This window comes from Corythoichthys intestinalis, chromosome 16 (genome assembly GCF_030265065.1).
Source record: "Corythoichthys intestinalis isolate RoL2023-P3 chromosome 16, ASM3026506v1, whole genome shotgun sequence".
Taxonomy (NCBI): domain Eukaryota; kingdom Metazoa; phylum Chordata; class Actinopteri; order Syngnathiformes; family Syngnathidae; genus Corythoichthys; species Corythoichthys intestinalis.
In genome coordinates, this window is record NC_080410.1 from 51,308,869 (window position 1) to 51,323,337 (window position 14,469).

The window sequence follows — 14,469 nt, forward strand, 5'->3', positions numbered from 1 at the left end:
TAAGACGACCCCCTCTTTTTCAAGACTCAAGTTTGAAAAAAGACTGTTTGAGCACCAAATTAATTCTTATACAGAAAATAGTTGCAGTACATCTGAAAAAAAAAAAAATGATTATAACAACATATTTGAGAGAAAAAGCATGCTATTTTGCCTCATTCAAATCTTAATATCTGAACCTTTAAATATGTAAACTAAAGTGCAATCACATTGGTAAATGAATGGCTTCTGGTTTTTGAAATATAAATAAACCAATCTATTGTGATAAAACAACAAAATTGCAATAACTGCAATAAACATCAAAGTGAGGTCTAACTGTATCTGTAGTCTTGAAACAAATCTGAATAAATAAAAACATTGCATTAAAACAATGCAAACTGGTTCAACTTGAGAGTAGCTGAGATCTGTCATGAGAGAACATCGCTTCAATGATATCTGGCGCCATCTAGTGTCATGAATGGGTATACTGTCTAGACCGCCAATATAAGAAGACCCCCTCTTTTTCAGTCTTATTTCAATGCAAGAAACATTGTCTTATATTCAGGCCAATACGGTATAAGAATTTATTCCCAGCTCTTTTACACTGTGATACAAAATGCTTAACCTAACTCAGGGGTCGGCAACCTAAAATGTTGAACGAACAATATTGGACCAAATAAACAAACAAACAAAAAATGTCTGGAGCAGCAAAAAAGGGATAGCCTTATACAGGTAATCCGTGGGTTACGAACGAGTTCCGTTCCTACGGTGGCAACGTAACCAGAGAATCGGAATTAACCCTTTAAGTAACCCTAAATCTCAAAATACCTATCCAAAAACTTGCATTATACGTCTTTGTACTGTCCTCGCCATGACATTGGAGCTAAATCCTAAGTAGACAGCCAGCTCAGCGAGCTAGATGAACATGAAAACATTTGGAAATGACTAAAATATGACAAGTATTTTTGTCCAAAAGACTAAAATTACAAGGGCTGCCAAAAACAACACTGCCTAACAGGAACCCCTGCGTGGCTACCTGTCATTGGCGGTGACGTCGAGGTGCTTGTTGATGGAGAGGAAGACCTGCTTGAGAAAGACCATCCTCTTGCGCTCCTCGTCCTGCGACTGCTCAAAGATGGCCTCCATCTCCTCCATGTAGCGAGGGGCATAGCGATTAGTCTCCTCCAGCACCTTCTCGTAGCGGGCTCGCACCTGCGTAGAAGTGAGAGCACTGTACTTCATTTCCGACGACCCCATTAGCCTTCGTGGCGGTTCCTCACTTTGAGGGTCTCCTGCTGGACCGCCTCTCGGTCCTCCTGAATCTTCTTCTGCTTGTCCGCCGCCACGTTCTGATTGGCTCGAGCCTGGGATTCGCGCTCCCGGGCGGCGTGCTCCTTGCGGCTCGCCTTGTGGTACGCCCGTCTGGCTTTGTCCAGCTGATCACACGCACGCCGAAAATCACGTCGGGCAAGCTACAAAACCCGTTCTCCCTTTCTGACCTTTTTCAGGCGTTTTGTCCAAGGCTTCTGCGCCCTGGCGTAGCCCGTCTCGGCGTCCTGGGCCTCCTTGAAACCCCCGAAGATCTTCTTGGCGAAGGCGTCCTTCTGCCAGGTTCTCAGCTTCTCGGCATCCTCGGTCGCCAGGGAGCGGCAGATGGACGCGTGCAGAGTTGCCAGACGGTCGGCCGACGACAGGAAAGTCTGCCAGGCCTTCAGCAGGGACCCGTAGAGAGGACCTGTGCGAAAGGAAGGAGTTTCAAATTCACTGTTGCCACTAAATGCAAACACTTTCTAAACAAACCGTTACAACGCCACTCTAATTAAACGAATCCTCGAAGCAGCAAAAATTGAATTTGAAGCTTTTTCTAATTGAGTTAATCGATCAATCCTTTCAGCCAAGGGCGTAGGTTTGCATAGGGACAGTAGGGACACAACACTACCAACTTTTCAGGATGCACAAAATGTCCCCACGAACCTTTAAGCAACCTTATTTGCATTATATAATGAGTTAAGTTATTGAGGTCATTTAAATTGTCTCCCAGTATGTTGTAAGGATAGAACTGACCCTACCATTATTAAGTGAATTAATTTCATTATATTCAGACTTACATTTACCCCTTTTTACTGCTAGGTGTGCCAGTCCATTTTTTCCCCTCAAATGCACGTTTGATTGGCTGATGACTTGGACCCCGTCCCCCCACACAGACACACGCACCCACAGCACCAGCCCCATGAAGTTTTTTTTCCCGACCAGCTGCAGCCACTGAATTTAATGTAAAAAGAGGTGGGGAACACACCACTAATTTTGCTACTGAAAGGCCGACCTGTATCAACTGTAAACTGCGTGATTTTGCTAACCTGCAAAACTTGAGTAAGAAGCTGCTTAGAAAAATGTGTCCTCCTGTATGTATTTTCTACTGTTAACGTTAATTAAACTGTGAGAAATTTAGTGAATCAAGGTTCATCCCTCTCTCCCCAATTTTCATTTTTATTTTATGTATGTGGTTTTAAAGCAGCCCGAAGGAGCTTTCAATTTTTTGTTGAGTTTGGCCGTGCTTGTGGATAAAAGCAGTAGTGTCTTACCTGAAGGAAGGTTGAATTTTTATTTTATTTTTGTTTATCCCTGACTAAGAGGTTTTATGTTTTATTTCTAGGGCTGTCAAACTATTAAAAATTTTAATCGAGTTAATTACAGCTTGAAAATTATTAATCGTAATTAATCGCAATTCAAACCATCTTTAAATATGCCATATTTTTCTGTAAATTATTGTTGGAATGGAAAGATAAGACACAAGATGGATATATACATTCAACATACGGTACATAAGTACTGTATTTGTTTATTATAACAAAAAAATCAACAAGATGGCATTAACATTATTAAGATTCTGTTAAAGCGAACCATGGATAGAAAGACTTGTAGTTCTTAAAAGATAAATGTTAGTACAAGTTATAGAAATTTTATAATAAAACACCTCTTAATGTTTTTGTTTTAATAAAATTTGTAAAATTTTCAATCAAAAAATAAACTAGTAGCCCGCCATTGTTGATGTCAATAATTACACAATGCTCATGGGTGCTGAAGCCCATAAAATCAGTCGAACCCAAGCGCCAACTCCAAAAAACACAAGTAACAAGTTGGCATTGCACTGTGTTGTCATTTTAATCTGTTTGAGGGGGGTGTGTGCGTTAATTGCGTCAAATATTTTAACGTGATTAATTATAAAAATTAATTACCACCCGTTAACGCAATAATTTTGACAGCCCTCGTTATTTCTAATGTATATTTTTATTTTTATATATATGTTATATTAATTTATCAACAATGTTGAGTGGTCTTAAGACAAATGTTTATTTTTTGCATTCCTGGATAGTTAAGAGATTATAAACAAGTTTGTATTTATTGTGTATTTTAATATAATTTGAGCTATGTTCAAATATTGAAATATAAATTTGCTCATTCAATCCAGACTTTTATTCTGGAAGTGTTTCTTTAGTAGTTTTTGATAAAAAAGGTTTGAATTGAACAGTGTATCACCTGAACCAATACATATGAAAGTTAGTATAAGTCAATACAGATGTATTTTGCATTGATTATTTTGCCTATCAATTAATTAGGTTTATCTTTGTGAAAAAATGTAGCCCTGACCCCCATTCACCCCATTCAGTTAATGAGAAGCATTAACTTACTTGAGTCCACGTGGGGCTTCCACTTGTTGCTCCACTCGTTGAGTTGCAGTGCGTACTGACGCTCCACTCGGGCTCGCTCTAGGAAGCACGTGGCCAGGTCGCCACATGCCTGAAAGGCGTCCTCCGTCCGCCGTACCGTGCGCTGGTAGTTGCCCGGCTAAAAAAAAACAAAACAAAAAAAAAAAACCAACATGAACAGGATGACTTAGATCAGGGGTGTCGGATGGATTTTTAGTAGCCTAAAGTGTTATTTCATTGGCTGCCATTGATGGCGAACAAAAAATGTACTTCAAATAAAAAAAGATGCTACATAACAAAAGCGAATGAAGTAGAGGTGCTGTGAGATCCAAATTGAATATTTTGTATGACTTCCATGGGCTTGAAGGACTCCATCCATTGGCGGATTTACTATTCAGGCGAAGTAGACGATCGCCTTAGGCCCCCAACCAGTAGGGGGCACCCAACCAGCTGCCCTTGCCCCAACGAGCAACGGCTTGGGCCACCGGAGCCAGCAGCACCCCCACCTCTTCATCATGTATAATTATGTCAGCATACCAAACAAACAAATAACAAAACAAAAAAGAAAGCCATTTTAATGCTGCATTTATATTATCCCCCCCCCCCACACACACACACGCACTACAATGGACTGTTCCACGACGACGGACTGAGTATCAGTTGCTTAGCTTCGAAGCATCACTTAGCTCTGCTTAGCTGTTCGTTAGCTTCACTTAGCTCTCCCGCGGTTTTCACGCCACTAAGCTCGCTATTTTTACAGCTCACTTGCTACTTTGCACGTCGGCCATCGTTTATTTCGAACACATGAGTGAACGTGCTCTCCATGAGAGCCAAAGTGCGGTGAGGGAGAAGTTTAGAACAGGCCTCTAATACCTCTTTTAACTTTCTTCTTCTTCTTTACACCGAACATAAAATACACGACAGCACACCCTGTGGCGAAATAATATAGTACAGTTCCAATCAGTCATACAATAACACTCAACAGCTGGTTAACAGCAAAAGCACGTCATGTTCGTCATATAAATAATGATTTCTGGAGTTAATCCCACATACTTCAGAATTAATATTCTAATATGTTGAGTAAATACTACAGAATACAGATTCTACACGAAGAATAGCTTTCAAATGACACTCTTCATGACAAATATAATTGGCAATGAATAATTATTATAACTATTATACTACTATTATATATAGTAGTATACTATAATAATATTGCTAGATATTTTTTTTTTAAGAATTGTTTTGAATAATGTTGGAAAGGCAAAGTCAGTGTTCTGAATCTGTTTACTTTCCATTCTTTTGCACTAGTAAATGCTATCAGCATTTAACCTCATTGTTTATTTGTGATTAATTATTGTTATTTACATGATTATTTGTACTTTAATAGAGAATTTAAGTGTTCCAAAATAGTTTGTGAATTAATAAGCAGCAACTTAAATTTCATTGCTAAATTAGTAAAAAGCGGCACGGTGGCTGAGTGGTTAGCACGTCTGCCTCACAGTTCTAAGATCAAGGGTTCAATCCCGGGCTTCGGCCTTCCTGTGTGGAGTTTGCATGTTCTCCCCGTGCCTGCGTGGGTTTCCTCCGGGAACTCCGGTTTCCTCCCACATCCCAAAAACATGCATGGTAGGCTGATTGAACACTCTAAATTGTCCGTAGGTATGAGTGTGCGCGTGAATGGTTGTATGTCTCCTTGTGCCCTGCAATTGGCTGGCAACCAGTTCAGGGTGTCCCCTGCCTACTGCCCGTAGTTAGCTGGGATGGGCTCCAGCAACTCCGCGACCCTCGTGAGGAAAAGCGGCATGGAAAATGAATGAATGAAATTAGTAAAAAATAAAAAAATTATTAATTAATCGTAAAACTAGTTGGCTGACTAATCAGGAGAAAATTTGTCGTTTGTCGTTGTCGACAGTCCTACTGTACCGGAACATATTTCCACCACACCCATCTCACCTTTTTAACCCCTGACCCAGGAAGAGGGCCCCAGGATATGTTCGCCTTAGGCTCCAAAATTGCCAAGTCCGCCACTGACTGCATCCATGCGGTTCAGCAAGGATTCATACAATTTATTGATGAAGTCATCAGGAACATCAAAGAAAGCAGTCTTGCATGCCTCCCAGAGTTCATCAACATTCTGGGGTTTTTTTGGGGGGGGGGATGGGATAAGTTAATAATTACAGGTTATATGATTGATTTAAACTAATTATTTAAATGATTTAGGGGGGTTTTAAGAATATTGTAGGGGGGCTGAATTCCCCCTAAAATAAGCCTAACGACGCCACTGGATTAATGTAAAAGAAAATACTGAAATTGATAGTTTCCTATACAGTAGGTTGGTCAGGTTTTGCAGAGGCACCGGGGTACCATCTAGTGTTAAAATTGAGAAGTGCAAAAGACGTTTTTCGTGCGGGCCATATTCCATGATATTTTCAACATTTGCTGCGAGCCATTAAAACTGCGCAGCGAGCCGCAGTCTTCATGCTAAGTTATTTATTCACAAACAAAGGGTCTCTAAAACACCTCCAATTTTTGCATTTTTCAATTAGATTTGGAATCAATAAAATTAACCCCTCGTTTAAAAAAATCCATCACATATTTACGTTATACTGTGTATATTATTATTTTGTTGACTCTTTATTATTTTGTATTGATGTGGTAACCAGTGCTTAATTTGTAAATCATGAGGTGCCGGAACACAAAGTAGATATGACAGCGCAGGGATGACGAGACGGGCACAGGTCCCGGAACATACGCATAAAATGGTGCTGAAAACAACACACAAACGCCCACTTGCCATGCTGAGGGATTTACAAGCCTCAATTTCTGATAATCCATGGTATAAATATATGACAACAATTTACAATTATTTAGGCTATTCTCTGCACAGCACGGGCAATTGCCCACATAACAACAGGTGGGACTTACAGTACACAGTCAGCAATTAGTTTCTCAACAGGTCTAACTTGTACAACGTTAAAAAAAAAAAAAAAAAAATCAGAGATTACAAAATATAACACAAACCCAATTCTTTTGCGAGTTTCATCCCCCCCGTCTTCTCTGGCACTAGCCTCCTGCTGCACCCGCTCCTGCCCATTAGCATGATAGCTACAGCTGCCCTCATTGCCGGTTGTTGCTTTTCTGACTCGTTTAAACCACCTTACTTCTTTTTGAAAAAAGACAGTAAAATTTGGGGGGGGCATGCTAAAATACCATTTAATCCTGGCTGCTTGCTCCCCAGATGTTGCAAATTTCCAATGTTTTTTTTTTTTTTTTTTTTTAATGTCAGGGGCTTGATTTGTTGGTCCAGCTTTTCAGTGCATCAACAAATGTCCGACTATTTCAAATGACGTTACATTTTTATAAACAACATGCAATTCTTGGGATTTGTTCTGTAAATGAATTTATGCATATTATAATTTTATTTTATACATTTTTTAAAAACGTTTTTACATTCTTATTATTTTCTATACACAAGAGGTGCCGGATATGCCCAAATAAGTCCCGGAACACAGGGAGGCCCAAATCAAGAGGTGCCGGATCTTGTTCCCGTAGGATCCGGTACAATTTAACCCCTGGTGGTAACTAATATTGACTACATTTGTATGTATTAGTGCTGTCAAAATTATCGCGTTAACGGGTGTTAATTAATTTTTTTAATTAATCACGTTAAAATATTTGACGCAATTAACGCATACACTGAATGACCCGCTCGCATATTGCCTCAAACAGATTACAATGAGGCCGTTTATGGACATTAAGAGTGAAGAGAATGCCACCGGCCGCTTGGGGGAAGCGCCGTTCCATACTCATGTTATTTCTTCTAAACGTGGAAGAATTAGTAGTTGTGAGACGTTTATGCTGTATTCACAATGTAATGCAAATTGCTATTTGTGCTCCACACATATTTCGGTAAGTTTTCTTTCTTTTAGTGGCAATTATGGGTCTCTTGTTGTATTTTGGGTAAGATATGTACAGATATATGTTATACAGTAAAGGCGAGTAGACACAGGTGTTCTCTGGACCGCGCCGTTTATTGGCATAAGCTTCAGCAACTCCTTCACAACAAACATAAGTATCGTTTAGTGAAAGCACAACAAAAATAATATTCCTATCTTGCCCGAAAAAAAAAAAAAAATCACAAAAAGAAAAGCACTTCAGTCTATAGTAATGAGGCCCTATTCTGACACACAGTTAAACAGCAATGCAAAATGAATTGGCATTCCATATCAAAATAGCTATGCAAAATACACGTAAAACTTAGACTTTGGTCACTCTATTTTTATAATTGTTATTTTTATTCTTCTTCTTATTATATTAACTCTACTTTTGATTAAAAATTTAAAAAATTGTATTAAAACGAAAACATGAAGAGGGGTTTTAATATAAAATTACTATAACTTGTAACTATAACATTTATCGTTTAAGAACTACAAGTCTTTCTATCCGTGGATCACTTTAACAGAAAGAATGTTAATAATGCCATTTGTGGATTTATTGTTACAATAAACAAATACAGTACTTATGTTCAGTATGTTGTATGTATATAGCCGTCGTGTGTCTTATCTTTCCATTCCAACAATAATTTACAGAAAAATATGGCATATTTTAGAGATGGTTTGAATTGCGATTAATTACGATTAATTAATTTTTAAGCTGTAATTAACTCGATTAAAAATTGTAATCATTTGACAGCCCTAGTATGTATATTAAAAAAAATTACACTGATGGCCACCAGAGGACGCCGAAGAACACAAAGTCAGAACAGTGAGGAAAAGTGTGGCCGGTTTGTGGATGTGGAGCTTGGACGCCACCATCCAAAGTTTCCTGGCAGCCTTCTTGCACTCATTTAAATGTCATCTACACTGCAAGTCGTCTCTTTTCATGAAATGACCATGAAACTAAGATAAATAGGGAGAGGACTGCAAACTATATAGAAAAAAATAAAAATTGAAAAAAGCGACAATCCCACTGACTGAGCAGTTTTTAAAGACAGAGAAAGTTGAAGGGAATGAACGAGTGTGCGTGTGTGCAAGAAAGTGTCTCTATTTGTGTGCCTTTGCTAAGCAGAACCAGCTGAGGAATCTGTTCAAGGGCCAATGGTAACAACGCCACAAAAGCAGTTGGCAAATGCTAACATGTTAGCAGCACCATAAAGCCAATCAAAAAGAAAAAAAAAAATCATGTAAGGTGCGACATAAACACATTAAAGGTATAACTGTACCTAAAGATAAATCAGGGAAAGAGAGTGGCCTCGAAGGCCCACTGCTGTTCGCCTTTCTCCCAACAAACTAACTAGAAACAAAGAAGCAGGGGGCCGGCGGGGAGTCGCTAATGAATGTCACGTTGCCGAAAGCCCCAATTTCTTTCCGCGTTCGGCACGAGGACAAAGAACTTTCATTGGACCGCCTTTGGAATCGATGCCATCGGGTGGAATCTGCATTTAAAATCTGGATTCAGCTGAGGTCGGCCGACCGACTTGTATTTACGTTTGCACAAAGAACACCTTGTCGATTCGGACGGCGCCGCAGCCTCGAGCGTCGACAACATTTTGTCATGTGTTTACACTCACGCGCGCTTGCATTTGGTTCTGTTTCCATTCCTTTGTTAAAACAGACTGATCAGATTAACTCATTAAATGTTTTGGACATCTACGGCTGTCAATGGCAGACAATGAATGCCCTGTAAGGACACCACTATTCGTAGTTTTTCCATGCCACTCTTAATATTGTGTCATTTTTTTCATCGGAAATACAGTGAAATGGAAAAAGTACCTGAACCTCTCTCTCTTACATTTCTGCATAAAATCACCATCAAATGTGATCTGATCTTTGTCGAAATCACACAGATGAAAATACAGTGTCTGCTATAAATAATCCCACCCAAACATTTATAGGTTTTCCTATTTTAATGAGGATAGCATGCAAACAATGACAGAAGGGGGAAAATAAGTGAACCCTCTGCCTAAGGAGACTTAAAGAGCAATTGAAACCAATTTTTACCAAACATTTTAAGTCAGGTGAGTGCCCAATCACTGATGACTGGTTTAAAGCTGCCCTGTCCACTATAAAACACACACCTGGTAAGAAATGTCTTAATGAGAAGCATTGGCTGATGTGCATCATGGCTTGGTCAAAACAGCTGAAGACCTGCCATCAAGGATTGCTGATTTGTATAAAGGTGGGAAAGAATACAAAACCCATCTCTAAAAGTCTGGATGTTCATCCATCGACAGTTAGAGAAGTTGTCTACAAATGGAGAGAGTTTGGCACTGTTGCTTCTCTCCCAAGGAGTTGCCGTCCACCAAAGAGGACGCCAAGAGTTCAGCGCAGAATACTCAGAGAGGTAAAAAAAAGAACCCAAGCGTGTCTGCGAAAGACTCACATAAATCATTGGCACGGTCCAATATCGCTGTGCACACATCAACTATATGGCCAAGTTTTGGCAAAATATTTTGTGGATTGATGAAACTAAATTTGAATTGTTTGAAAGTAACACCCAACGTCATGTGTGGAGCAAAAATAGAACAGCTCACCAACATCAACACCTCATCCCCGCCGTGAAGCATGGTGAAGGGAGCATCATGATTTGGAGCCGTTTTGCTTCCTCAGGGCCTGGACAACTCGCAATCATTAATGGAAGAATGAATTCAAAAGTTTTGCAGGAAAACCTGAGGCCATCAGTTGAAGCTAAAGAGAGGATGGACGTTGCAACAAGACAGTGATCCAAAACACAGAAATAAATCAACTTCAGAAGAACAACATACACATTCTCGAGTGGCCCAGTCAAAGTCCAGACTTGAACCCCATAGAGATGCTGTGGCATGACCTAAAGATAGCGAGTTCTGCCAGACATCACAGTAATCTGACTGAACTACATCAGTTTTGTAGAGAAGAATGGGCCAAGATTAGTCCTGATCAATGTGCCAGACTGATCTGCAGCCATAGGAAGTGTCTGGTTGAAGTTATTGCTGCCAAAGGGGGGGGGGGGGGGGGCATAAAATATTAAATGTGATGGTTCACTTATTTTCCCCCTTTCTGTCATTGTTTGCATACTATCCTCATTAAAATATGAAAACCTATAAATGTTTGGGTGGTTTTAATTAAAGCAGACAGTTTTTTCATCTGTGTGATTTTGACAAAGATCAGATCACATTTGATGGTGATTTTATGTAGAAATGGAAGAAAATTCCTAAAGGTTCAGATACTTTTTATAACACTGTAAATGGGGAGGTTTCCATCAAATTTTTGTTGAAAAGTAGAATCATACATTTTTAGCAAAAAATACACAAATTTTATGTAGCTGGATTCCTAGGATGTTTTCATGTTGTAAATTATGTCAAACAGCTATAAAATGCAGGAAGAGACATATTTTTAAATCTGAAATGCTTTTGTCATGGGAAATGAGCGGGTCTTCTTTTGTTGAAATGGCCACATTTTTGCAGTTACTTATAATTTTTAATTGACAGGGAGCTGGCGTCGCGTGAATTTTTGGAATGTTTGGAACTCGGAACAGTGTCAGTCGGTTAAAGATTGCAGGCTGTGCAAAAAAAACAACAACCAAACTCTGACCAAATTATGGTCGCAATTACAATTTTAGGTGCCTAAAATACGTAGAGTTAGAGATTCATGTCAGTTAATCATTTGTTTTTGGTTCTGTAAAACAAGTTGTGATTTGTTTGTTTGGTTTTGTGAGACGGGCTTGTGACGTCAAGTCGTACAATATAAATGGGCAGCGAGAGTGGTTTGGGCAAGTCAGTTGGAGTAGGCAGGAAGGAGGATAAGAGCCCAAGCAATTTTTTTAACCTTTACCTCATTAACTCTCTGGATTAATCTCCCTCTTTACACTATATGTTTTTTGGATCCCATTTGCTCTTTTGTGTACATTTTTGGATGTCGCTCGGTGGAGTAGTTTTTTTGTTGGATTAAAGAACGAACACATAAAGAGCTGTGTGAGTTTTTCTTCGCCGCTGTCCAGCGGTGAGCGAGGGAGACGGATGAGGAAAGCGTTGGGTTGAAGGGCTATTTTGCGTTGCTGATCCTATAACAGTCAAATGAGTAAGCATTGATTTTGTATTAAAATAATAGTTTTTCAAATAAAAAAAATAAAACAAAAAAAACGTATCCAGGGGCGGAACTAAGGGGGTCGCAGGGGGGTGCGCCCGCACACGGGCCTCTAAAGGTTTGTGGTCGTAAAGTGGGCGTTGTTGGGCGAAGGGACGGGCTCAAACAGAACGGTAAGATAATGTGTAGAGCTGGAATTATGTTTTAAGTAGAGATGTCCCGATCGATCGGGTACGATCACGTCATTTTCAAAGTATCGGAATCGGCAAAAAAATATTGGACATGCCTTTTTTTAATATAAATATATTTTTTAATTAAATCATTTTCTAATTGTATTTAACGTTACAGACATAATATGTTACACTCATCCAGAGTCTTTAGTTTAGGCTTAAGGTAGGGTTATCAAATTTATCCCGATAACGGCGGTAATTAATTTTTTAAAAAATGTATCACGTTAAAATATTTAACGCAATTAATGCATGTGTTGCACGACCCACTCACGCATTGTCGTGCTCAATCTGTAATGGCGCCGTTTTACCTATATAGAGAGATAAAAGGCAGCGTAAAATGAGTAGAGTGAATTTTGGCAGCCTTTGGAGCCTTTTTTTAATTGGCTAAAGCCTTACAATCCCTCTCCCTACGATTAGAAATATCATGGGAAGCAATGTGGGGAAGCAAGGTAGCAATTGATCTTTTTCTTAACACCTTATGTTATTTTCCCAACGCAGAGAAGATATGTCAATTGGTAGCAAAACGCACAGTCATGGTTCCACTTTCCATCATGCATTGGGGCATGGCTGCAGTATCATTTACTGAAAGCTCAACAAAAACACTAGATGGCAATATTTGGTCACAATATACAAAGTTACAAGTCTTTCTATCCGTGGATCCCTCTCACAGAAAGAATGTTGATAATGTAAATGCCATCTTGAGGATTTATTGTCATAATAAACAAATACAGTACTTATGTACTGTATGTTGAATGTATATATTCGTCCGAGTTTTATTCATTTTTTTTCTTAATGCATTGCTAAAATGTATATGATCGGGAAAAATTATCGGGAATGATTGGAATTGAATCGGGAGCAAAAAAAAAAGCAATCGGATCTGGAAATATCGGGATCGGCAGATACTCAAACTGAAACGATCGGGATCATTTCGGGAGCAAAAAAAAACATGATCGGAACAACACTAGTTTTAAGTGTTTAAATATCTCCATCCGGCCCCCCTAACCCCCCACTCCCCGCTTGGCTGGTTGTCTGCAGGGGCCCCCGAAAATACAAAATCCACTTTAACACACCGGACGATTGTTTTGAGGGGCTCATGAAAGTGTGGAGGGGCCCACAAATACCGTATTGGCCTGAATATAAGACAGCCCTGATTATAAGACGACCTCCTCTTTTTCAAGACTCAAGTTTGAAAAAAGGCTTTTTGAACACCAAATTAATTTTTATGTAGAAAATAATTACAGTACATCTGAAACAAATGATTATAACAATATATTTGAGAGGAAAAGCATGTTATTTTGCCTCATTCAAATCTTAATATCTGAACATTTAAATATGTAAACTAAAGTGCAATCTCATTCGTAAATGAATGGCTTCTGGTTTTTGAAACCAATCTATTGTGATAAAACAATAAAATTGCAATAACTGCATTAACCATCAAAGTGAGGTCTAACTGTAACTGTAGTCTTGAAACAAATCTGAATAAGGAAAAACACTGCAATAAAATAATGCAAACTGGTTAAACTTGAGAGTAGCTAAGATCTGACATGACAGAACATTACTCCTCAAGTTCAGCATTCGCTTCAATGATATCTGGCGCCATCTAGTGTCATGAATGGGTATAATGTCTAGACCGCGAATATAAGACGACCCCCACTTTTTCAGTCTTATTTCAATGCAAAAAACACCGGGGTTCTCATGGGGGTTCTCGTTTATTCTCATTGCACCTGGGCCCTATTCACATTTGTTCCGCCACTGGTTGCATCGGTACACTATCGGTTGGGCTGAACCTGGTATTAATTTCGTTGCACTTGTTGTAACGACAGTAAAACAATCTGATTAGGCGTCAGCCGATCGGAATCCGAAGCCAAAAAAATGGTATCGGTGCAGCGCTAACTAAACACATCTTCTTACCATCCAAAAGCTGCGGTTGTTAGCATCCTCACGGTTGTCGTCGGCTGGCGGCGTCGACATTTCGGCGGCTGCGAGAGAACACGTTCGTTAGTGATTGAAATCAGTCACATGAAATTATGGATGTGAATTTTCAACGGAACGCGGCCTAAAAATAGAGCCTGTGGGAACTTCCTGTCCAGATTCAACGCAATTCCCACACTTGCCAACACTAACGCGGCAGGCCCTTTTCCCGCCTGCCGCCATTGTACATCCAGCCGTCACATGCTCTCCGTCTGGTGAGAGTGATATAACTCTGGAGGAGCTAATGAACGGCTGTACGTTTGGACCCTGACCTCTGCTTCCTGTATTGCGATGGTTGTGGGACATGACACTGCTGTTTTAAAACAAAAGCTAAAATTAAATAGTATATTTTAAGGAACTCTCTCTTGAAATGAGTTTATCAACTGTGGACGTCCAATTCATTTGGCAGCGAAAGAATATTCTGTCATTTGCTAGCTTTTTCTAGAGAAGCAAATGAGTTAACAATGCGAAATGTTGTCCTTTACTATCAAAATTGTGCTCAAAGTGTTAGTTCCTTTAAAT

The 14,469-nt window shown here is 39.5% G+C and overlaps 1 protein-coding gene across 3 annotated transcripts in view; it reads right to left on the bottom strand.

The window, feature by feature from the left end:
- The window catches only part of si:ch211-51c14.1 (protein kinase C and casein kinase substrate in neurons protein 3), a 32,720-nt gene that overhangs the window by 13,269 nt on the left and 4,982 nt on the right, over positions 1 to 14,469 (bottom strand). For all 3 annotated transcript variants that reach the window (XM_057860592.1, XM_057860594.1, XM_057860593.1), the window contains exons 2-6: positions 13,888 to 13,955; positions 3,666 to 3,822; positions 1,476 to 1,711; positions 1,257 to 1,412; positions 1,013 to 1,188 (exon numbers count right to left, since the gene is read on the bottom strand). In XM_057860592.1, the coding sequence (XP_057716575.1) occupies positions 1,013 to 1,188; positions 1,257 to 1,412; positions 1,476 to 1,711; positions 3,666 to 3,822; positions 13,888 to 13,947 (785 nt within the window). In that variant the 5' untranslated portion in view covers positions 13,948 to 13,955. The remainder of the gene's footprint in view (positions 1 to 1,012; positions 1,189 to 1,256; positions 1,413 to 1,475; positions 1,712 to 3,665; positions 3,823 to 13,887; positions 13,956 to 14,469) is intronic.